The following is a 23,670-nucleotide window of genomic DNA, read 5'->3' as shown; positions in this document are numbered from 1 at the left end:
ACATTCTCTGGCTTTATGTACATGTAGTCTGGATTCAGCACACAGGCATTTACCACTCCTGTGTCAAGCGTTCAGGTGCGTTATTATATGTCACTTCAAATGAGTGCAAAAAAGAATTTACACAGCCTGCCTGTATAGCATGCTACAAAGTGGTTTTTTCCTTCTGTTGTAGCATTTTTCTGTTGTGCTATCTTCTTTCTATTTAATTTTTTATATATTACTTATCTCTATTCACTATCTACTTTTCTTAGACTGTGGGTAGGTCAAGGATAGAAGCAGAGACGCTAATTTTGTAAAAGTCTTTTTATGCACTTTATCTGTTCACTTTTCTTCCTGTCAGGCTAGTAAGAGCAAAACAGACTTACGTTGGATAGCTTTCAACCAATGAGTTTGATTTTTTTTTGCACATATACAGAATAAAAAATGAATTAATAACAAACACCAAGTCAAAGTAACCAATACAGGACTCTCTTGAAAAGAGCACTTTTGCAAATGTGTCAGGTTTATCATAGCTGTGCCTGCATAGCTCTTCAAAGAAAGCTCATTCTTTTCTCTTAGAGGATCTCTCCTGTGCATGGTGAGAAAATTTCTGTTGGCATCATGGCTTTACAGATCTACAGGCTAAGAATAGCTCTCATATAGATGTTAACCTCTGCTGAAACTGCCAGCATTCACAAATGACATCTGGACAAGCTACAGAAGGCTTGTTGAGTGACAGATAAGAGCTAAGAGAATGACTTTTAAAAGACATCTAGAGGATGGAGATGAATCCTTCATTGCTCAGAAAAAAACAAACAACCAAAAACAACAGGCTGAGTGTTCACTTAGTTCAGAAGTCTTAAAACTGATTTTTTGGTATAAAATAGTACGCAAAAAGCACTGGAAAAGTGTGAGACACCTATCCAGATGTCAGAAGTGGAATATCTGAAAGCCAAAAACAAATGAGTAAATACAGTTATTATGCAACAAGTTTCAGTTTTCGCCAAAATCTACAAAGACATAACTGCCTCTACAGGTCTAGGCAAAGAAACATGTTACAAGCTAAAAATCTATAACCATGTGCAGCTTTTGTAAAACAAAGGAAGTTTTTATAAACTTGTAAATCTTGTAAACTTTTTGTAAAACAAAAGGAGTCGAACAATTTTTATACTGAACGATTTCTAAGATGATCTATATCACATATAGCCAGAGAGTCAGGAGTGCCTCTGATTAGGAATTTGCAACACAGATTGAAATTTTAAGAGCATGGTAATGATGGTTTTCATTGCTCTGAAACCAGATTGCTATTTGGTTGAACAGATAGCAATCTGAATATGAACAGCCTGGAAGGTCTCAAACAATTAGACAAAGTACACCAACCTAAATTCCCCACCACAACCTCCTAGAACTGAGTGATTGAACAGAGTGTATATTTCCAGACAAGGTAGACTTGTTGTCACAGAGCGGCCCTCTTATACTTGACATCAAATGATACAGATTATACTATATACCCAAATAAATCTATCAGACTTCAGTGTTATCACCTTTACCATTTAGGAAAGAGAGTCTTTGTGTAACACCATATATAATAACTCATTATGCTTCAATACTAAAAATTCTAGCACAGAGCGAACACTAACAAAACAAAAATTAACTACTATGAAATTTAAAAGTAGTATCAGATGACAATGAAGCTTGCTATACTTCAGTTTATCACTTACAGATGTTAAGGCATTCTTCAAGCCAACTATTTGTGCAGATGGAGATGAGGATGCATCATGCTCTAGCATCTGCTTCAGCTTTTCTCTCTCTGTAGATATGGTGCTGAAAGCTGACTTCAAGGTGAAGTAAACTAGAATCATTTTGTAAAAAGAGAAAGTTAAAAAAAAAAACCTTTTGTATACATATCAGTTAGGTAAAACTTCAAAGAAATGCCATTTATGGTGACAGAAACAAGGAATTAGTTTGAGATCTAAGATAGGTCACTAAAAACAAGTAATATTAATCAAGGTTACAGAGTAGATTTTTAGTAGGAGAAATGTATATGGTGAATGCTACCACGCTGACTACATTAGCCACAGTCAAAATTACTTTTGATTATTTGTGACAGATGGCAACAAAGCTAACTAACCACATCTGCTCTTCATTTGCTTTGTTTCCCAATTAGCTTGAATCTTCAGATGGCCATGACTCTACTTCACATTCCTTTAAGAATTCCAGTGGGGGAGGAGAGGGAAGGAAAAAAAAAATCAAGAAAGCAGCTATAGACCATATAGCGCCAGAGCTATAGGGTTAGCAGCTTCACCACAAGTTAACTGTGGTGTTGAGTTCTATTATATCATTTGGGTACAATGAAATTTCAGCTTGTTAGATGATTTAGTGACTAAAAGGCTCGGATCCTGAATGTGATGATGCTCCTTCTACTCCTTCCTGAGCCTGTATTACTAGTCTGAAACATTCAAAGACAATAGATCATGAAAGCTGAAAACCACTAGATTTTTCAAGGGGAATGCACTTTAAAAAAGAAAAAAGAGAGAGATTTGGTATTTTCTTTAACTATGAGGAATACAAAGTGACATTTGCTTATGTAGGCTTTGAACATTCATATAACTGCAGAACTAATGGATTTCTGGGGGACTAATCAAACCTTGTACTGAAGTCACAAGAACTGTCAATACAAAAAAATTGTCAGGGAATTTACCAAGGAAATGAAGATACTAAATCTGAGTGTGGATGCATAGGAAGTATAAAAAACAACAAATCTGTTATCTCTCTCTTCTAATCATCCATTTCTACTTATCCTTAATAGTCATTACCTTGTAGGTATATCTCAAATGTATATACCTTAGTATCTCAGGTAACCTAACTTAATCTTATAAGAAAATACTCCTGAGGTATATTTCAACACTGCAAACAGTTACCAAAGATAATTTTCACACCTTAACCTACATGAAAAAATCTAACAATGTCACAGAGGATGCAGAGGAAGATGTATCCATTATGATCTATTTTACATTAGCCTTTCACACATGGGTGACATACACAGAATCCTCAGTGATCTTGTATTTCATTTAGTAAGTTGTATACTAAAATCTGAAGAAATGTTACAGAATTAAGTACTTATGTTACATTTCAGTTGTATCAAAAGCTAAAGCAAAAGTTTTCTTTACTATTCTTTTCCAGAAGGGTAGTGATATAAAGCAAGTTTGGGAAAAAATATCTTTGTTTTCTTAATACAATGATAACTGCATTAAATAGTGCATAGTCAATTGTATCCATAATGCATGGTTCAATCCAGTCAAAACTTGGGACATGGACAAAGATTAAAGATCATTTTGAGCAGGAGATTTCCAGAACTCCACTAGATAGCAACTTTTCCAATTGCGCCTCCACTTCCTTTTTAATTTTCAGAAAACATGGATCAGTTTTGACTATAATTGACTTTATGAAGCTTACTACTGAGATAGATACATTCTTTATGTAATGGAATCAAGACGCATCAGCACCAGAGGGCAAAAACAATGAAAGAATGCATACTGATAACATCAAATCCTTATCCGGTGCAAAAGGGGGCAAAACCAATGCTTCCAAAAGTCTTTCAGATATACAAGCTTGAGTGCCTTCCTTACCAAGATTACTTAAATAGTAAAAATGTTTCCAGTGTGAGGATGACAGGGCAAAGTACTGCTAAAGAAGAATGATTCTGAGAGAAGAAAGAGTCAGGCTGTCCCTCTGGCTGCTTTACATGATTTTACTCTTATATATTCACTAAAAATAGGTTACTACCATAGCAACCCTTGCATCACCAACAAATGTTGACTCTGAAATACAGTGAACTGTCTGAATTTATAAACACACATGTTCATATACACACATATGCATGTGAACAGAAAAGAATATGATCTCCTGTAGCATTTACAGCAATGGACTGTAGGATTTGCACCTTTTGGCAACAAATAGAATCTAGGTTTTTAGTACATTAAGCAAGGTAAGGTCCTCCATAATATATATATATGTATATACTGGATGATTAAGCCACGTTTTTCAAATGACTCAAGACATCAACATTTGCAATTCCATGAGGAAATAAAAGGAAGGGCGTTTCGTGCATTTGTCTAAATATTAAATAGGATGCATTCTCAAAAGTCACATCAATATTTAAATTGTGATGACATAAAACTGTGAATGAACAACAAAATTTCGTTTACCTTTATGTGCAATGTGAAATAAGTCCTCCTGCATTTTAGTAAATTCTGATGATGTTTCTGAGCCATCAGAGTAGTTTTTCTCTTCTACAAAATCTATTGTAGATAAGTTAGGATTGGAAGCATGCAGTCTCATAGGGGCAGAAAATACTGAAGGCACCTGTAAGGAGGACAGCCATTTGTGATGTTGTTTTTTGTTTGTTTACAAACTGTAAAGAATGTTTTTTTTTTTTTTTTTTTTTTACTTGTCCCTATCAGAGTTGCATCCTGGAGACACCAAAAATTGAAGTACTACTGTTGGTTACCAGTAGGCTTGCAATGGATAAAACCATTGATACAATTTGAACCAATTTTGCCCAAGATGTCATAACGGGAAATATGGCAAAATTCCAAGAAACCAGCCCATTGAGAGCTGTAGGATGTGGTATGTTATTTTTACTCACTTCCTAGTATCTAACAATATGGCCTCCGGAGGCAAATATGCACAAAAATACCTGGAGAATATAAAAAATCTGTACTGCTAAAAAAAGAAAACACTACCAGAATCCCCCCCTTAAACTGCAGGCAGATGGAAAAAATAGGTAAAAGATATTGTCAGTCTCCCAAAGAAATTAGTACAGATCCTGTTGCAGATATATATGAGATATACAGATACACATATTTTTGTTTTGTCTAATATATTACTGCTTAAAATGATCTAGCACAGGATACTACTTCAAAAGGACTCATATTTCCTAAACTGGTTACATTGAGAAATGACCAATACATGAGCTATTGAAAAGATTGAAGTTACCTGTAATGTTCCTTTAGCCTCTTTACCAACAACTCTGGATCTCCACCTCCTATGTGTTCTCTTTTCCTTCTTTGGGCTTTCAAAAGGTCCAACCTTTTAACAACACATTGGACAAAATTAATGCAGATCACCATAAAACTAGCAAAGATAAGAATAAACACCTTGATCTTTTAGGATTTGGGGTTCTTTTTGAATTGCAAGGGAAAACTTTATTTATTTATTTTTAAACAACAAACCTGCATAGCATTTATAGCAGGCGCTGAATAGGTCCTGTGAAGAACATCCATGCTCTGTAACAGCTGGTTCATTTCCAGTAAATGTGTGTGACAGGTGGAGAGATCTGTTTTGAACAACAGAGTATTTTCAGTTGCTCTCAAGTAACAGGCACAATGAAAGTTTTTGTTTGTAGGTTAGTCTTATTTTGATGGTAGCTAACTTAAGTTATTCAGTGAACAAAAAAAAACACAACAGTATTAGACAACTGCATAAAAAAGCTTGTATCCTTCTCTCTTCAATTCCATACTCAAAATATTGAAATGTTTCTATACAGCCTGTGCAATGATCTTGGTATTTTATCCTTGCTGATTGTAGAAAATCAAGAGTAACATAATAATTACTGCAGTTTGGGACTAGTCAGGTCTCCTCATGGAGAGGGGGTATCAAATCCAAAGGCTTAAAGACTAAATAGTCCATTCAGAGCTAGAGATGGGCCTCCTCTATGTTAACGTTGAAGCTCAATGTTGGGTAGAAGCTTAGCAGGTATACATCATACAGACACTATCAACATGAGAAAGATTTTCATGCTTTTAGAAAAACATGGAAGCAGAAGGTAACTTTGAAGTAAAAAGATTTAGTCCTTTTAAAATGACTAGATTTTGGATGCTTCCCTTTTTTGAATACCCAGATTAAGAAAGTTCAATTTTTACTATTGAAGGTGATGTTCACATATAAAAGAACATACACCAAAATATGTAGGTTCCTTTAAGAGGTCCCTAAAATTGATAATCTCCACATTCAGGAATCACTAATCCTTTTGAAAACAAGTAGGCAGTTAACCAACAACTACTTTGTTCCTCCCTCTTGTTTCTGAGAAAACTCTAACTTTAATTACTATTTACGCTATTGTTCTGTCATTTTTAAAAACAGCCATAGGAAATAGGCTATTTTCAGCTTCCTTCGAATATCATTACCTCTCGAGCATTTTTCCATGTCTTCAGAAGACTGTAGCCATGATGGAATCCTGGACTCATTACTCGAAAAGGAAAATGACAAGTTACCTCCAGCTGACAGTGAATTCTGTTTGGTCAAGCTGCCTGCCTGTTCCAAAGAAGAACAAGCAAATTATTAACAAATAATATTTTAATGAAGGAACAATAATGATGAAAAATAAATTTTGAGGAAGGCCAAAGCTATGCAGCTATTAAATCAATTTAATGCATTCAAAGCTTCTTACGTGGCACACAACCAAAACAGGACATTCTGTTCCTTCTGCACGCTCCCTGAAGAAGCCCCAAAGGTAACTAAAATGTAATATGCACATATTTGTTAGAGCTATTTTCTAATGAAGGACGCATAATCTACTAAATGCTTTTTAAAATTTTTATTCAAGGTCTTATGAATCAAGAGTGGATTTAGCTTGACAGACCTTACTACATGTGTAACCATATATCTTAACTGGATATAGACTATTCTTTTGCAATATCTCAGTAATCTTTCTCAAACCTATCTCATTTTCGATAGCAGCTACTATCAGATGCTTCAAGAGATGCTCAAAATCCTGTGTAAGAGCTAACTGAGTAGTACAATTAAATAGCTTCCAATGGAAAGAAATTTCTACCCAATACTATTACCAGTTCATAGTGCCTTATTCTGTTTTCTTTTCTAATATAACTACAAATAGTAGCCATTCAAATGCCTAATTATTTTTTAAACTTTACTAAACTTTTCACCTTTATTAATATCTACATCAGGAAGTTACATAAAGCAATTACCTGATTTATCAACATCTTGTTTAAAGTCAGTTTTTAAAATGTTTTCATAAATGTTTCATCTTAAGTGGCATTACATTGCCCACTCACTGATTATGAGAAAAGATGACTAAGTTGTTTGGCTCTTCTCTAAATCACAGGCTTTACAGGATTTGTTACCTCCTGCTCACCTTATATCAGAACTCGTGTAGCACTAGTTTTAAATTTATTCAGAGGAAATATCATCTATATCTTATCCAGTTGCAGTTTTCTTAGTTTGTCTTTTAAACTATATAATATATGCTCCAACTTGAGTTGTGGAATAAAATAGAAAGCACTGTCCAGATGATGTCATTCAGTACTATGTCAATTTATATAGTCAGTCTGCAATAGCAGTAAACATCAATAAGCACAATTATTTTTAAATTAATCTATGCGGTTCAGCTGTTTTATTCCTACATAAATAAAGCTGTAATCATCTATATATGTATACACAAATAATAATCCCAGCACCTTTGTAAGCATAAGCAAACTTAATTTAAAGATGAACACTTTACTGACATTTTGGAAGCCAATCCCACATTTATCTCTTAAAAATCTAACCATATAACCAAACCTTTTCCAGAATTTGTATCCATGAGGGGCATGAGTAGGAGGTAAGAAGCAAGAAGACATTGCCAAGAAACAGGTAAAAGAGTTTGCAGAGCTCCAGTTAGCATACTCTTGGTCATGATCAACCAGGTTAAGCATTAGATTCTAAGTGCTGCACATATATATACATAGATACATACATTCACCTTCCAACAACAACAATAAAGAAGTGAAAGTTGGTCTAGCATTTCTAAAAGCAAATAAAATGCAATAAAAAGTTCACTTAACATATTTTTCTCAAAATAACTTCTGGATTGATATCAACATTAACCTAGCTAGGACTCGTGTAAATTGGCAAACCTCCATTTAGCTTCAGCAGATCTAAGGTGATTAACTGGAGCTTAAGAACTATCCCCTTCTATTTTTCACATGAAAATAAGCAGGGCTTCTTTGCGGTACAAATCTGGATTAATAAATTAAAAGTGAATTAAAGTCTTTCATGCCAAAGAAGAAATGCTTATAGTTCCTGACAGTGAGTACAGATTTTAGATATTCTGGTCACATGAATATATATATATATTTTATTTTTTTTTTGGTGAGCAAAGGCATTGTTATGCTTGATGTCTGCCTTCAGTATTATTCTTCCCCCTCTATTCCAGCTGTCTTGCAGGAGAAAAGAACTAGACTGTCCCATAAGGTTTCCCATTTCCTAGCAGACACAGTCTCAGCAGAGCAGGCTGTCAGAGCGGCAGAGGTGCTGGCTCCACAAAACCCATGCAGACAGCTCTTTGCAGAACAGTGCTGTTACCGCAGGGCACATCACTGTGCTTTCAGCTGCTGGCTCACACAGATCCCCTCCTTCTCAGCCACTAGCAAAAAGCTGTTCAGGCACATGTTTGTGCTTGCTAAATAAAAAAATTTACACAGTAACAGTATAGTCCTACCAAAGTGATGAACCTCCCCCCATCCCAATGTCTTGTAGACACAGAGCTCCATGCAGCTGACAGGCAAACTTATAGAGTGACTTTGTTCAAACTGATACTACAGGCACCCCTGATAATACAGCCACCCCTGTTTTTTACTGTCAGTACCAGGGGATGTACTGTACTCGTTGTCTCTGAAGGAGAAAAAGGCGTGGGAGAAAGGTTAGTGGGTAAGTTTACAAAGCACTCCTAAACATCCCCCAAGAATCCTACAGATGGAGAATCCTCAGAAATGCCTAAAACCCTTTTACGCAGAAATACTATGCTGTTTCCACAGTAAGCACTGATAAACACGTTGCTGACAGCTCAGAAGGAGTCCTATCAAACCAGGGAGGTGCCAGTAGGAGGAAAATTCTTGTACTGCAGGTAGTGTGAAACAAACCCACTCAGACCGCACAGCAATATAGCTAGGGAAAAAAAAACCTTAAGTAGGATGATAACAAAGAGGTGATAGCTGCACAGAGGTACTTTTGGAGTTGACAGAAACAGAAAGCAGTTTCAGTTACAGAAAGTAGCACAGTATTGATAAAAAAAAAATGTTCTTGAAAGAGATCACTGGTTCTAGACAACAGCAGAAGAGCTTCTTCGGGTGAACGTCAACCAGTCAGCATGTAAACTGCTGGAGACAGGTTGTGTTTGGGTGCAAATACCATTACTGTTCTGTGAGAGTACCTTAGTTAAAAATGCAAGTGGTAGTCACAGGTGATGGCTGTTCAGTAATCCCTATATACATCTCAGTTAAGCACGGTCAGACACGTTAATGTAAAAAGAGAGAGGTTTTATTAGCTAAAGGATAAAAGAAAAAATGAGAAAAATGAAAAAAAATAATACAGCTGAGCGCTCTTCTGTGACCCAGACTGACATTCACCATGAATGTATCACACAAATACTGAAATATGTCTCAAATATTATGGGGTTATAACTATATTTTCATTACTTTTAAAACTGAATATTATTTAATTCACTAAAATAATAAGACAATATTATACAATTTACCATTATCATAGAGAAAACTGCTTGGGAGAAAATATATTAATAATATTATTTTGCTCTTTATAGAGCAAAATATTTTAGACCATAACTTAGACCCCTACAAATTTCCTATGCCCTTTATTTAAACTCAAGTCATGCTAATTTATTCCTTGATGAAAGCCCATTATTTATAAATCATAACTATTACCTTTCTACTTGGAGTAGAATCACACACACCAGGGACAGAGTCCACAGTAGCAGATACAGGGAAGAAAAGATTACTGACGTCATGAGGAAACATGGAGATTTCATTCTGACGATACATTCTGTGATGACGAAGTTTTGCTACCCATTCATCAAACAGCTCCTGAGATTTCACCTACACAAAATTTCAGATTTTGTAACACCCACATCCAAAACTGCTAATAAAGAAACTAAGATATCTTGTGCTCATTAGACAGCTAGCCTGGCTGACTTTTATTGGCAAAATATCGAGAAAGTTTCTCTAACGATGCTCATGTTAGAAGACACGCTGCATGAGCTTAAGCATGACAGAAAAATTGTCACTGGAGAAAGTAAAAAAAAAAAGAGAAGCTTCAGTTAACATGACTATGATTTCAATACAGAACACAATATGTAACAACTTCTAGACAGGAAAAAAGCAATGTAAACAAAAAAAAAAATTGTCATTTCTTAGTTGCCAGTTTTAAAGTTTAGTCAAGGTTTAACGAACTGCAACAGAAATTCGATTTTGGTGATGAATTTTACAAAAATTTATTTCACAAGACAGAATATACAGTTCTATACATTTGACTATAGAGAATACTTCCTACAGATAAGACAAAGAACAAGATACAAATACTGAAAATAAAAGCACTATAAAAAGTGCATATCCTTTGCTGAAAAAAAATGGTGGAGAAGAGAGTGCTGCTAAACATGAGGTATCTTCCAAGTTTCTACTTAGAGAATAATTTTGTAACAGGGTTACCAACTCTGGAACAGTACAATAAAATCTCTGAAATTATAAAGTGTAAAACTAGTCTCCTGAGACTAAAAATTATTAGTGCAACTAACAGACTTACTACTAGTAAAAATAAATGTGGTCTCCACCATACAGAGTTAATGTTGTTATACCCCTACAGTTTTGGGAGTAAACTTTAAATAATTTTAAAGACCTACCTTCAGATGGTATATCTGCTCTTCTGTATCCAAATCTATACATTTTGTTGATTTCTTTACAGACATGACAGAAAGCCCAACATCAATGCAGCCATGAAGCTTCCCTCTCTCTATCTGCAAAAAAGTAAAGAGAATGCAATAACCCCAGAATAAAGCAGAAGGACAGACCCACTAAGACCATCATTCTCCTGCCTTCGACCTACTGTTTAGAGCTGCTGAAACTCTACTTCTCTTTACCAGTAATATGGAATTACTAGTATTTCAGATAACATTCTATTGTTACCTTATAATGACCTTAAAGGGTTTTAAATTACTTACATCAGCTTGGCATTTAGAATATTTCAAAATCCCTCTGTCCAAAAAGAAGTATCTCTGTAACCAGAAATGCAGAGAATTAAAAATCACACAAACAGACACCAAAAAAAACCAATCATACAAAAAAAAAAAAAAGCCTACCCCAAACACTCACACCACTCACACATACTTCTTTGGAGAACACTTTCCATTCTCTTAATTTTTTTATTTTTATTTCTGCTGTAACAACACACCCAGTAAGTCACATTCAAATGGCATCAGGCTTTCAGACAGACATTCCTTTACTACCTTGTGCCAGCCCTTCAAAGGCCATTTCCTCTTTTTCAGCAAGCAGCCTTCCTGCTTCTGTGGTTCCTGGGTACAATTCATTGCTCCCCGGAGTCCTTCTACAATTTCCCAGCTGTCCTGCTTAAATAGAAAATCCAAATCTCAATCTTATTCCTTCCAACTGATAGAATTGTTAAAACAGATTGGAGAGGAGTAAACAAAAACAAAGGGATGCTGAAATCTAACCTTAGATCCTTCTTTATACATTTCCTACGTATCTACGAAGAGACAAGACATATTTTTTTAAATTTTGATAGATACAATATAAACTAAATAAAAATGCTATTTTTATGACATGAACCATCACTGAAATTAGATATTTACCAGAATTTTATATGCGTATTTTTCTGTGGGTACACACACAGTATGTAGCCACAGCCTAGTCACAGTTTACCATAAAAAGCTTTCCGCAGTCATGTACAGAAACTGACTATGCTAAAAGGATATGCTTCGTAGGTTATGAAACAGAAATAAAAGTCTGAAAATGAAGACATTTCTATAATGCTCTTTTGCCCATACTCAGTTACTAAAGGCTTTGTATTTTGTAATGAACTGCACTCTCCCTAAAAATAAAAAATAAAGTATTAATAATACTAAAAAAATAAATAAATAAAAGAAAGAAAAAGAACAAGCCAGCTAAGTAATTCAAGTACTATGAAGAACATGATGTAAAGAGAGAGTACAAGTAAAATACTCCCCCACTTTCATCAGATACACCTCTAATTAAAGGAGTATCTCTCTTCTGCTGTCAGTAAGTTTTAAATGAAATATCCTGCAGCAATGCAACAGAAAAAAGAATTAATCTGATGAGATTTTTTACTTTTTTTTTTTTTTCAAATGGGAAAACTACTAATGACCATGTAACATGAATTTCAAGATTTCTGATGACAGACTTCATGAATTATTTATTGCCAGCTACCATTGGATTCCACAGATCCCTAATTATAAACAACTAACAGAAAATGTCATGGCTTGCGCCACTGACGTGTACTTAAAAAAGACAAATACTTTAACCTGTAGAATTTAACAATGTAAAGGACTACTATGAAACACTTATGAGAAAACAGAACTACACCAGGCAGGCAAGTATTTGTGGTCTTCCATTTAAGCTACAAAGGGAAGTAGCTTTTCCCTTCAGAAAAAAAAAAAAAAAAGAAAAAAAAAAGACTGACTCAAAAACTTTAAAACAAAAGTTAAACAAAAATTGGCAAAAGTGCTAGTTGTACTCATTTATCCATCTTTAGAATCCTTAAAATTCACCCCAAGAAATCTAAAACTAACCACAAAAATTACGTCAGGTTATATGCCCATTACCAGAATAAGACAAAAAGTCATCCATTAAATAGTTTAAACAACACGATCTCTTATTCCAACACGTTAGTGGCAGCACTCCACTATTTTGTTATTTTCCTTGTACTGCACTTTATGGAACAAACTGCAAAATTGGTCAGATTCTTCGACTTGAGTTCCCTCTGCCAGGACTACACAGCAGGCTGCCAGCACCAGAAATGCAGCTCCCATCACTCCACACCCTACAGATCAGCCATGATGTTCTGGTGCCTGAAGGTAAGTCAAAACTGCATTCATTCTAAATTAAATTGTTATCACAGCATGCATTTTGTGCCCCTATGGGCTTGGGTTTTACGCTTGCCAGTTTTGTAATGCACAGCTCCTTTACTCCCTCCAATTTGCAATATTTTGACAGCTACTTAAATACCATTACTTCTAACTAGTACACTCATGAAACCATATTTTTCCTGTTGAAAACCAGAAGTTTCACTCCATATTCTTTATTTTTCATTTTTTTTTTCTCAATATGGGACCCCCCTAGGATTCTAAATAATCACAAATCCTCTCCTACTTAGGGGAAAATTGCTATGATACCAGGTCAGGGAACAGATAAGTTACTCATAGACACCAGCAGCTAATGTTTTGAATGAAGAGCAGGTCTCCAGGCTGTCTCCAGCACATCAGTGCAACATGAGCCACAGCAGTGCACGCTCTGCTGCTAGACACCAGCAGCACAAGTCTTTTGTGGGGTGAAGCAGCCAGAAAATGAAGCAGAGAGTCAGCTTGTGCCCTTACAGTGACAGTCAGCTACGGCTTGCTAGCTGTGGTTTGACAGCTATTCAAGTACAAAGGCAGGATAAGCCTCCACAATTAAGGACTTTTCTTCTTTTTTTACAGAGTGTTCCAACCTTGAAAGCATAAAAGAATTTATATTCCACCATCTCTTCTGCCATAAATGGAAATATTAGACCACCTGCTTTCTGCAGTGAGTTTGGAATTTCTTTGCTTGTTAAAGATTATTTAATTAACCTGTATATAATTACAAGCATTAGGACTTATGATGACAGAGCACCCTCTTTAAATATAATCAAATATGGTATAATGCTACAATTTACATTAAGCATGTAACAGCTGAACTTACTGCTGTTCACTCTCCACGTTTGGATAAAATTTCCTCTGCTTGGGAAATACGTTCTCCTAAATGAGCTAATATATAACTAATCTTGACATGAGCTGATTTCAAACTGGGGACTTGAGGTAAACGTTAAAAAAAAAAGTGTGAAACCTAATGGAACTAATAAAAGATGATTCTAATTAAGAACTAATGGGCACATCTACAAGATTAAGAAGAATGGCATGTTTATGTTTTTGTTTCTTCCTTCTTGAAATTAGCCAGATGAGCTTAAAAGCAATATTGCATGACTACCAAGCATGTTATTTCCATTACCTTACCCAAAATATGTTAAACTGCAGTATCCAAACACATCATTTTTCCGTTGAAAGTTGATCTGATAGCAGTCAAGACTATGAAACAGCAGATCCTTTTCAGTATTCTGTTGTCTTGCCTAATTAATCCAGTTTCTTGAACTTTGGATCCAGTTCTCACACTTTGTTTAAGCTTAAACACTGTGTATTGTTAATAAAGCTGTCTACTTGAAGGAGACAAGCACAAATTTGAGCACAATCAGCCACAAAAATCTTGATTCAGTTTTAAATGGACTCCTCAAAATAGCAAGATCCATGCTATATTGGGCATATGAGATGAAAGAGAAAGAAAGCACTGGGAAGTAGTTCAGTGGCAGTACACCCACCTGGGATATACAGTGTCAACAGTTTTGGTAAAAAGTTTAAATACAGAGCATATCCTGGCCTGAATCACAATCAATTTTAGTCTGGGACTCTTCTGCAGTCCAGGCGTAAGATGTTTCCCCTGTTCCTCCAGAAGATCCACATCTCTCCTTGTTCTTTTGCTCAGTGAGGCAGCCAAGAAAGTGTCTTCAAAATTAAGGAGTGTGAAAATGGGAAGAAGAGCTGAAGTAGAACTACTTCCCTTTGAGTAGGCCCAGAGGCCTGCCAAATCTCAGGGGAAGGCAAGTCTCCTACTCACATTTCTGTTAAACCAGCAATCTCACGTTTTTGCAAGCTTACACAAAGGTTACTTGGACTGGAAATGGATCCAATGCTTTTAAAAGCACAAGACTATTTAATCCTCTAGGTTACACAAGGAAATGCAAGGAATAGTTTAGAGAATTAACTGCATGAGGAACTACTGGATAACCACAAGGCTCAACACAGCAATAACAAGAAGCACTGGGCTCTGTTCCACACGGCTAGCCAAAGAACCCAACCTTTCCCAGCCAAACCCCTGAACTCACAAGGTTTTCAAAACACTGCTGCCGTGACTGTTTTTGGATCTGTTTGCTCTTAACCCAAGCCCTGCAGCATCTCTATCAGTAGTTTGTTTTGTGAGAGATCTGACACCTCATCTAATGGGAAAAAAGCGTCAGTTGGCTATTGCTGGGAGCAGCTGCTGAAGCAAAAGAAAACTGCTTACTCTCTAAAATAAAGGCAAATGAAGTGGGCTGTTTGGTTATCATTTGGTCTCATCTGTCTGAAAGAGCAGAGGAGCAAATTAGAAATACGGAACCTCATGAAAGCTACTGGAAGCATTTACATTATGGTCCATTTTGTTGATTCTTATCCCACAGCAGCGAACTGAAAAAGATACCCTAAACCATTGCATTAAACTGCAAGAAAAAAAAATATTTTTTTTTAAAAAAAACCTCTTTACATATCCTCCCCTCCCCCCCCCCCCCCCAAAAAAAAAAAATATTACAACCCTACCAAATGTTTTGCATCATTATGGGCCAATATCTGCACAAAATGATCAACCTTGCTTTTGCTGCCTGAGACAGAAATTTCACTCAAGGCTGATGGAGGAAAGTAGCATTGTTACTTTTTCCCAGGTCCAAAGATGCTCATTTCAGACCAGCATGGGAAATTCACACTGCAGTTGAAGAGCATACCTGCTGTGTTGCTGAGAATAAAAACCCATACACTTTGGTTTTCAGAGAGAAGTCTGTCATGAGGTAATTGTATTTATTTTCTTTATGTAATAAAATAAAAGCCTTCCCATTTTCTGCAGTATTATGTATCATGGAGCTCCTCAAGGTGAATTATTTCAGGAGAAAGAATGAAGCAACGAGTTTGAAGGGCTCTCAGACTGATGCTTGCACTTGCAGCTCCCTGAACGAAACAGATGACAGTGCCAGACTTTCTTTCAGTGTAAAATGCAGTCAGTTGTACCGAATATTTTAAGTGCCAAAAATAGAAACCCGCTTTGTGGAGGATAAGGGTTGGCATCAGCTGCAACTAAAGCATTTGTTACAGTTCATAAAATTGGCAGAAATTATTTAATTTTCTTTTTTAGAACATGAAGTATTTTTAAGCAGCTCTCCTGTCATAAGGCTTTTTTCCCTACTGTATCTATTTAAAAAGCTAGTTAGCATATTAGACTTAGAAATGACTATCATAATATATCTACTTTTGCACATAGGTCAGTTTAAATGGAAAGACCAAGACCAGGTTTGAGTTGTGGCTTTGTGGAAGACAACCCTTTCCATGGCTGGCAGAGAAGAGCAGAGAGGTGGGATGTGGCAGTATCCTCCAACCTGCCACGGGGCTTCAGGGTGAGGTGAACGTAGTGGAACACCATTAACTGTTGGTGTCTGCAGTTCACACTGCAAATGTATTGCATCTGGCAGAAAAAGGGCACCAAGTTTAGCAAAGGAAGGAGCAGACCCCTCAAAGTCCTGCGGCCCTGCTTCAAGTCAACGCTTCTGGCATGGTGGCCTACCTCTGCACCATGGGACTCCATTTATCCTCCATACCACTGACACATGTTGTTCCGTGAGGAGTAATAACTAAATTTTAGCAGTCACAGGAGCCCCAGTGGTAGCCTTACACTACTGTGGTTCCACATTCCAGTCTTGAGTTGCTTATTACATGGTGCCAGTGTCTACTTGCAACAGAGTCTGTGACTAGGAAAACAAAGAGACTCAGAACTCAGATCTCACTATTTATGGGAAAAACAAACAAAAACTGTCTCAATCCCTTCCTTCTGTGCTGTCCAGAGGGTTTTTTTTTTGTTTTGTTTTGTTTTTGTTTTTTTTTTTACTTAATCAGATTAAAAGAGTTGCCATGTCAGATCAGCAGCACAGAAAAATGCATCCAGGCAGATCTGTCGCAAGCAAAAAATACAGTTCTGAAGGTGGCTGAAAGGGGCACAAACGTTGGAACAAAGAGTAAGAAGCCTCCCATAGAGCTGGAAGATAAACAAAGTAATACCAAAATCAACAATCCACATTTTGCAGAGCACGTGGCAAAATGATTTAAACTTTCACAATGCGTTAAACAGGAGTAACACTGTAAATTTAGCTACTTTGTAGACCTCTTGATCACTTTGGCCAATGCAAACAAAGTTATAGGGTAACTTAGGAAGATATTACACTTGGTAAAGAAGGGAGTAGAGAAAGTATTAAGGAATTCCCTAATATTAGAAGTCTCTCATAAAAAATGACAAACACCTTAAAATGAACAACTAATTTCTGAAAAAATGTTTTTCTATATTTTCAGACTATATATGAAAAGTAAGCAAGCAGAAATTTTAGTCTTGCTTAGTGATTATGTCTCAGCACATAACAAGTCATGCAAACTGCCCCAACTTCTGTGGGCTTGCCTCTCTCATTAACACTTCCTGAAAACATGGAGAAGTCACTCGACTCTTTTACGTTCTCTAGATGCAGATGCATTCTGTTACTTGGTACTGCCATGAGTGACCATGAGAGGTTTAATAGTGAAACATTAATCAAAGTGGAGATATTTATCACCATGCCTCATATTATGTTGAATTATTATGATTATAGACCGTACTGCCTTCAACATAGATTGAGAAGCAACCTACTTTATATCTCCATTCAGCTTGACCTGATAGGTGTATGAGGCAACTTACCATCTGCCTGACTATATTGAATGAACATGGATGCACCAGGAATACAAATAAAACAGAAAGCTGCATCTCTCACCTTTGTCAGATATACCTTGATTTTTGTACAGGTGATCAAAGACTAAAAAAGTAGGTGCAGACAAGGTGATATTAAACCTTACTGATTTATTTCCTTTCTCCAAAAGAGAGCAGGTGAGAATAAAATGGTTAAGAAATGGGATCCACTGACAATAATATCAAAAGCCTCAGCTAGCCAACTGATTTGACCATGTTAAATGGCAGTGAGTTTTTTGCATAAATTCCTCCTGCATAAGTATGGCTGATTTTACTGGCTATGTAAAGCACCAGTGGATTTAGTCATGCTCATGTAAATCTTATTATTGAAATACTATATGAAACACTTGATTGACATGAGCTGCTAGAACAGACAATACAAAATGTTTTAAATTATGCTTTTAAAGGTAATCTCATACTGAGGATATAAGAAATAATGTTGAAGGAAAACAAAAAGTGTCCTGAAAGCAAGGATTTCCATACTTAGCGTACTAGAAATGCACAGCATTTCTTATAAGCACAGCATTTTAAAATGCACAAATTGCTCAGAGATTTGTCCACCTTGCCAATTGTATGGGCAGGGACAGAAGTCCCAGAAAAGCAGGTGCTCTTTCAACACACAGCTGAGGACTCCAAAGCTTTTTGGGGATTTGGATGCTCAGTTCCAATTAAATTTTCAACCTGAAGCAGCTCCAAGAGCTCCACCAAACTAGCATCTGTACAAATGAAAGTTTATGTTGAGCATATTGCTCATCATTTTACAGGCATGGTTTCAGTGTGTTTAAACTTAATTTTCAGCACAGCTACTGGTCAATGTTTCTTGCCCACTAACAAAATCTGTCTTAAGCAGTCTTACTCATCAAGTACAAACACTCCCAGACAGGTCTTTTAAAACTGTAAGGCTGAAAGAACAGCTTAAATGATCACTTCTGCAGAAGGCAAAGTGTGGTTTGATGTTTCATATAGCATTAGGTATCCAGATACATCATGTTACACAAATATGTATTTTCTTAACTACATGTCTACAGCAACAACAGGCACAGAGGCATTCACAGGCACATTTTAATGCCAAAGAGGCCCTATGTCAAGTTTCAGAAAAATGCATTCTCTTTCACACACGCACTCACATCTTTCCCTGGAAACTTGAAATAAGCAGAGCAGTTGCCCAATATTCTACCACAGAAGCGGTATCTTCTAAGGAAGATTTGGGATTTCAAGATCAAACCACTGAGATCAAGACTCCACAGCAACGATATTTCACTATAAAGACACCGTACATACAATGTGATAAAATTCAATTTTACAAGTGCCTGCAATTCAGGCAAGTTATATATTTATATATGTACACATTATTTTACAAATAAATCTTTGTATAACACGTATAACAGCATTTGACTGAAAAGAAGATCCTACTACAGACAAAAAAAAAAAAGAAGAGGGTGAGGAAGCCAAAGAAGTGATAAAATAAAACAATCAACAGGAAAACAGAATTTAAGAGATTCACTGATATTCATAAGCAACAGTAACACCCGATTTTGCTAACACTTTCAGTTTGGTTACAAAGCATTTGTATTACCTGTCGACTTCCCTGCTTGGAGGAGCAGCTGCTAGTACTTCTTGAAGGAGACAGCATTTTCTGGGATACACCAAAGCTTTTTTCTTCACTCATGATCCACGACCATTCGTTTCACATCAGCTCACTTAGAACACCATTAAAAGGTAATTAAGCAAAGGTATTGGAAGACTCCTGAGAAATGCAGAACTCATCGTTTACTCAAATGCATTCCAGTGGCATGATCTGCATCCCATGGAAATTCCTAAAAGAAAAAACAAAAAGCTGAGTTTATCAGATATGATCGCTTACTGCCATCCAGTAACATGAATCATACAGCCTTTGGTAATACAAGCTGACCGCATTACTGTACACTACTAGAAATATATTCAACAGTCACTTTAAGATAGATTTTCAAGGATCAAACAAGACCATCAAGAATTTTGGGTCCTAAATGCATACTTTAATTGTCATGGTTTATGCAGAAGACAAAGTACAGTACAAAGAATCATTTTAAAGACTTAAATTCATAATAACAAAGACAACTAACAAAGACACAGAGTATATTAAATATTTATGCAAAAAGGATCAAAATATTCTCAAAATGAGAAAGCATCTAACTAAATATATTACAAAAAGGACAGCACTGAAAAAATACTTTTTTTCAAGTTCTTTGACAATTTAAACAAGTAAGCATGGCTTCAGATTGTAAGAAAAAAGACCATATATAACATATAATATACACAAGGAGAGAGCATGCAAATTCAGCTATATAAAGCTGTGCATGAGCATCTTACCTGAAACCAGAAGAAAGTTGTGACTACTGTCACATCAGTTGTCCAAGTCAGTGACTGGAAGAACAGTCAACAGTCTGTTTAATAACAGTGCAGTTTGCAGCATATGCAAATAAAACCCATGCCAGAAACTCCCAATAACGGATTTCCAGTGTGGGCAAGAGTTGTCATGGTAACTGCATTTTTGTTTTTAAATTGAACAGAGGACGTAACAAAAGGGTGATGCTTTCCAAAACTTGGGGTGACGGAGCAGCTTTGTGAATTGTCTGTCGCTTCAGATTTTGTCTTGGGCAACAAGGCTGCACATGAGGAACGGTGCAAGAACCTAGGAAGGTAAAGACATTTCCACAGAGAAGAGAAAATTAATTGCTGGAATAGGGAGGCATTACTTCACAACCTGCTTAATAGCTCACACTGTCACAAGTGTCCTGAACTAGGCTCTCTGGTTAGTGAAGTTTTTCATTAATTTTTCTTCTCCTGAAGAGGCACAAAAGCCCATGCTGAGAGAAACAGCATTTTAAGATCCCTAGTAAAATGTTTTGTTTTAGAAATTCTAATTTCCCTTAAAACACAAAACAAACAACAAGCAAACAAAACCACCGTGACAAACAGGTGCTGCATTTAAGATAACAACAACCCGGTACTTCAGAAAGCCTTGCTTCTAACTGCTGCGGTCTGAAGCATCCAGCTTCTGAACAAAGACCAGTTCCAGCGTATAGCGCCTCTTCTGCAGTATGGCTTGATCTTATCTATTTAGAAATACTCAATTACCCCCAGAGCAAATCTATCCTAAACAACACTAATGAAACTGTCCCAGTCTCCAGAAGTCAGATGAAAAAGCAAGCTCTGCTGAGGCTGTTTCACTGGTGAGTCAGTTGGCAATCGTTTCCAGTAACCATCCGATAAATACAAAACCAGAGAGTACAATGCAAGAGCCTAAGAAAAACACAACAGCACAGTGATGTGAACTGGGCCTTGCACACCAGTTTTGCACTAAAATTACTGCTGAGAATAGGACTAGTGCAGTTTGGAGAAGGTATAGACTCTTCCTAGCCAGAAGACAAATTTCTGTGTGGCACTTCACCAAGGACTAGCACTTTTAACAGGTTTAAACTATTGAGTAAGCATAAAGCACAACTTTATTAATCAGTTTCAAGATGCATTTAGTAAACAGTTTAATGGTAACATCCCTGTTAAGAAGTAGATGTCAAACACGATAGGAAAATAAATTCTCTTCATATAAACTAAGTTCAGATACTGCCTTGAAAGTGCCATGCACCAAGTGTTTTACTGATGTTCACTGATCACTCAGGTAGCCATGCAGTCCTCTTCACTGCTTGGTGTCTAAAACGACCAATTTACCACTTGGCTTTCATTGTTCACTACCTGGCATTTTGGCAAAGATTGGCAAAGTTCATGACAAGAAAACAGGCTTAATTTGCAGCAAAATGCACTTAAAGTTACTGTCATCATAATCTTGAGAGCATATCCCCCAGGACATGCCAGATGGAAATTATGTGATACCCTTTGCCCATCTGAACACAGCGCAATGGTCATGACACCCTGGAAGCTTCAGAAAATGGAAAAACAAACTGGAGGCCTCTCTGATTTTAATACAGAAAAAGAAGCCATGTAATCAAAAGGATATTTCCATCAGCTTTCTTTTTTTCTGTGTGGAGCCTAAAGGAAATTAAGGTGTGTCCACATTTGCATTTTAGCACAGATTAGAAGTACACTTCCTCTGCAAATCTCCTGATCACCCCTTCTGACCACAATTTGGGTAGCTCTGCAGGACAGTTGTGGAGCATGGACACCAAATCCCCTTTGGATGAAGTGAAAGCAGAAGGCATGCTCCAGGAGCACAGCCAGTGCTCACTGAGCTGTGGCACCAAACTGGAGCTCATCCTGACTGGTCCCATCCTGGTGTGGATGCGGGATCCTCGCCATTACCTGATTCACTCAGAGGTCCACTTTTACTGCACTGCTCTCCTTGCTAATGCCGATATGGTCTAGACACAGACTTACACCACTTAACTTTGGGCACGCAGATAAGAACTCCAGATCTCCTTTGGCAATTGTTATGTAGGAAGCAAAAAGAGAGAGATGGGCACTTTTCCAGAACTCAAATGAGTTGAAGATGACTCCACCACCTAAGCCAAGGTGCTTAAGAGAGGCAGGAGGCTGGAAGGATACATCTGACAAAGACCACCTTGTATTCTGAATATTCTGAGGTTTACTTCCAAAATAGGGCTTTCCAATTTTCTTGTATTCCTTCAAATTAATTTGCTACATGGACTTAAGAAAAGGCTTTTGTTACCAGCTCTGAAGAAGGCAGGAATGATGTGTGCCCTCTGTCTGAAGTCTTTTATTAATGTTTCAGTAATGTTTCCCAGTAATTCAAGTTATTACCTCGAGAATTCCAGATCTGAACATGAAACTGTAAGTGAATACTGAATATGGCTCCAACCCATCTGTCAAAACTGCTGCATCCTCCAGCAACTGCTTTGTGCTCCTTTTTTAAAATTCTCTTCAAGCTCAGGAAGAAGAGAGGAAAACATGGTTGCCCTTCAACAACTACCAACTTATGCTTCCATAAGGGTGTGAAAACACTGATCCTGCATCCCAAGCAGACTCGTATTCTGGCTGCCAACAGCAGTGATTGAGCTTCTCTAGGGTGACTCATATTTTACATTACCTGCAGCACATAAGGTTACAATGGTACATGAGCAATTAAGACTTTAAAGCAGGCACAAAAAAACAGAATTGTACTAACTAAGCTAAAATTGCAGCAGGCTCTCATGGTTTGAGGTAAACATGATCCAATTACTTCAGGTTCAAGACTTTCTGCTTTTCCTCTTGCCACAGGAGAGCCTCAGAACTAAGTATGTTTGCTCCCATCTTTCCTCAGAAGCATGCACTACCAACTACCTCTGTCTCCTCCAAAAAGACAATTTAAAGCCATGAGGCTGAGGCAAATCCAAATAAATTTAGGAGAAGAATTGTCACAACTGCTAAGTATTGGCCTAATTCTTCTCTATTAAGTCAACAACAGCAAAAGTAGGCCAAGAGTACTTCTGCAAATCACCTCACCATTTTATAGAAGTAAGAAAACACGAGCATCCAATATTATTTATAGCTATTGTGTCCTAAACCCATAAGCAGTACTTATCTTTACTTATCGTCGGTTACCAGGAGCCTTATCATTCTAAATCAATCAAAACAAATAATAGGTATATGACAATATGTACAACAGGAAGACCTGCTAAAAAATAAAAAACAAAAGAGTACCATCCTAACTTGTCCTCATTGTCCTCAAACCTTTACAACTGCATTGGCTCAAAACAGCTCCTCAGTATCACAATTCATCTCTAGCAATTCTCAAAGCAATACGCATACAGCAAAATCCCACATCTCACAATAGAAAGGCATGAATTTAGAAAAATCTGGAAAAACTGCAGCATCAAATCAACATTATGTGATTGTTTTTGTTATGGCTTTGGAAGAAAAAGACTTAACAGCTGTTTCAGAGCTGATTCAGCAGTGAAAAATCACTGTAGAGAGAATTTGAGCAGTGAAACTGAAAGTGTATGTCTCACCCCGTAACTGTAGTCAATTGAAATTTTGTGACTAGAAGAATGGGAACAATGAAAAGCCTGATGAAAGT

At 36.8% G+C, this 23,670-nt stretch overlaps 1 protein-coding gene across 9 annotated transcripts in view; it reads right to left on the bottom strand.

Moving 5' to 3' along the window:
- The window catches only part of OSBPL3 (oxysterol binding protein like 3), a 90,470-nt gene that overhangs the window by 28,642 nt on the left and 38,158 nt on the right, over positions 1–23,670 (bottom strand). For 5 of the 9 annotated variants that reach the window (XM_027450954.3, XM_027450953.3, XM_027450959.3 and 2 more), the window contains 11 exons: positions 20,010–20,331; positions 19,237–19,477; positions 11,273–11,392; positions 10,988–11,041; positions 10,670–10,783; positions 9,699–9,869; positions 6,168–6,294; positions 5,214–5,317; positions 4,978–5,070; positions 4,188–4,344; positions 1,701–1,831 (listed from right to left, as the gene is read on the bottom strand). In XM_027450954.3, the coding sequence (XP_027306755.3) occupies positions 1,701–1,831; positions 4,188–4,344; positions 4,978–5,070; positions 5,214–5,317; positions 6,168–6,294; positions 9,699–9,869; positions 10,670–10,783; positions 10,988–11,041; positions 11,273–11,392; positions 19,237–19,329 (1,164 nt within the window). In that variant the 5' untranslated portion in view covers positions 19,330–19,477; positions 20,010–20,331. The remainder of the gene's footprint in view (positions 1–1,700; positions 1,832–4,187; positions 4,345–4,977; positions 5,071–5,213; positions 5,318–6,167; positions 6,295–9,698; positions 9,870–10,669; positions 10,784–10,987; positions 11,042–11,272; positions 11,393–19,236; positions 19,478–20,009; positions 20,332–23,670) is intronic. The other 4 variants (XM_027450958.3, XM_027450960.3, XM_072033530.1 and 1 more) reach the window with 1 other exon arrangement.

This window comes from Anas platyrhynchos, chromosome 2 (assembly GCF_047663525.1).
Source record: "Anas platyrhynchos isolate ZD024472 breed Pekin duck chromosome 2, IASCAAS_PekinDuck_T2T, whole genome shotgun sequence".
In the NCBI taxonomy this organism is placed as follows: Eukaryota; Metazoa; Chordata; class Aves; order Anseriformes; family Anatidae; genus Anas; species Anas platyrhynchos.
The sequence above is the reverse complement of the archived record's forward strand: the minus strand, read 5'-3'. Positions and strand labels throughout refer to the sequence as shown.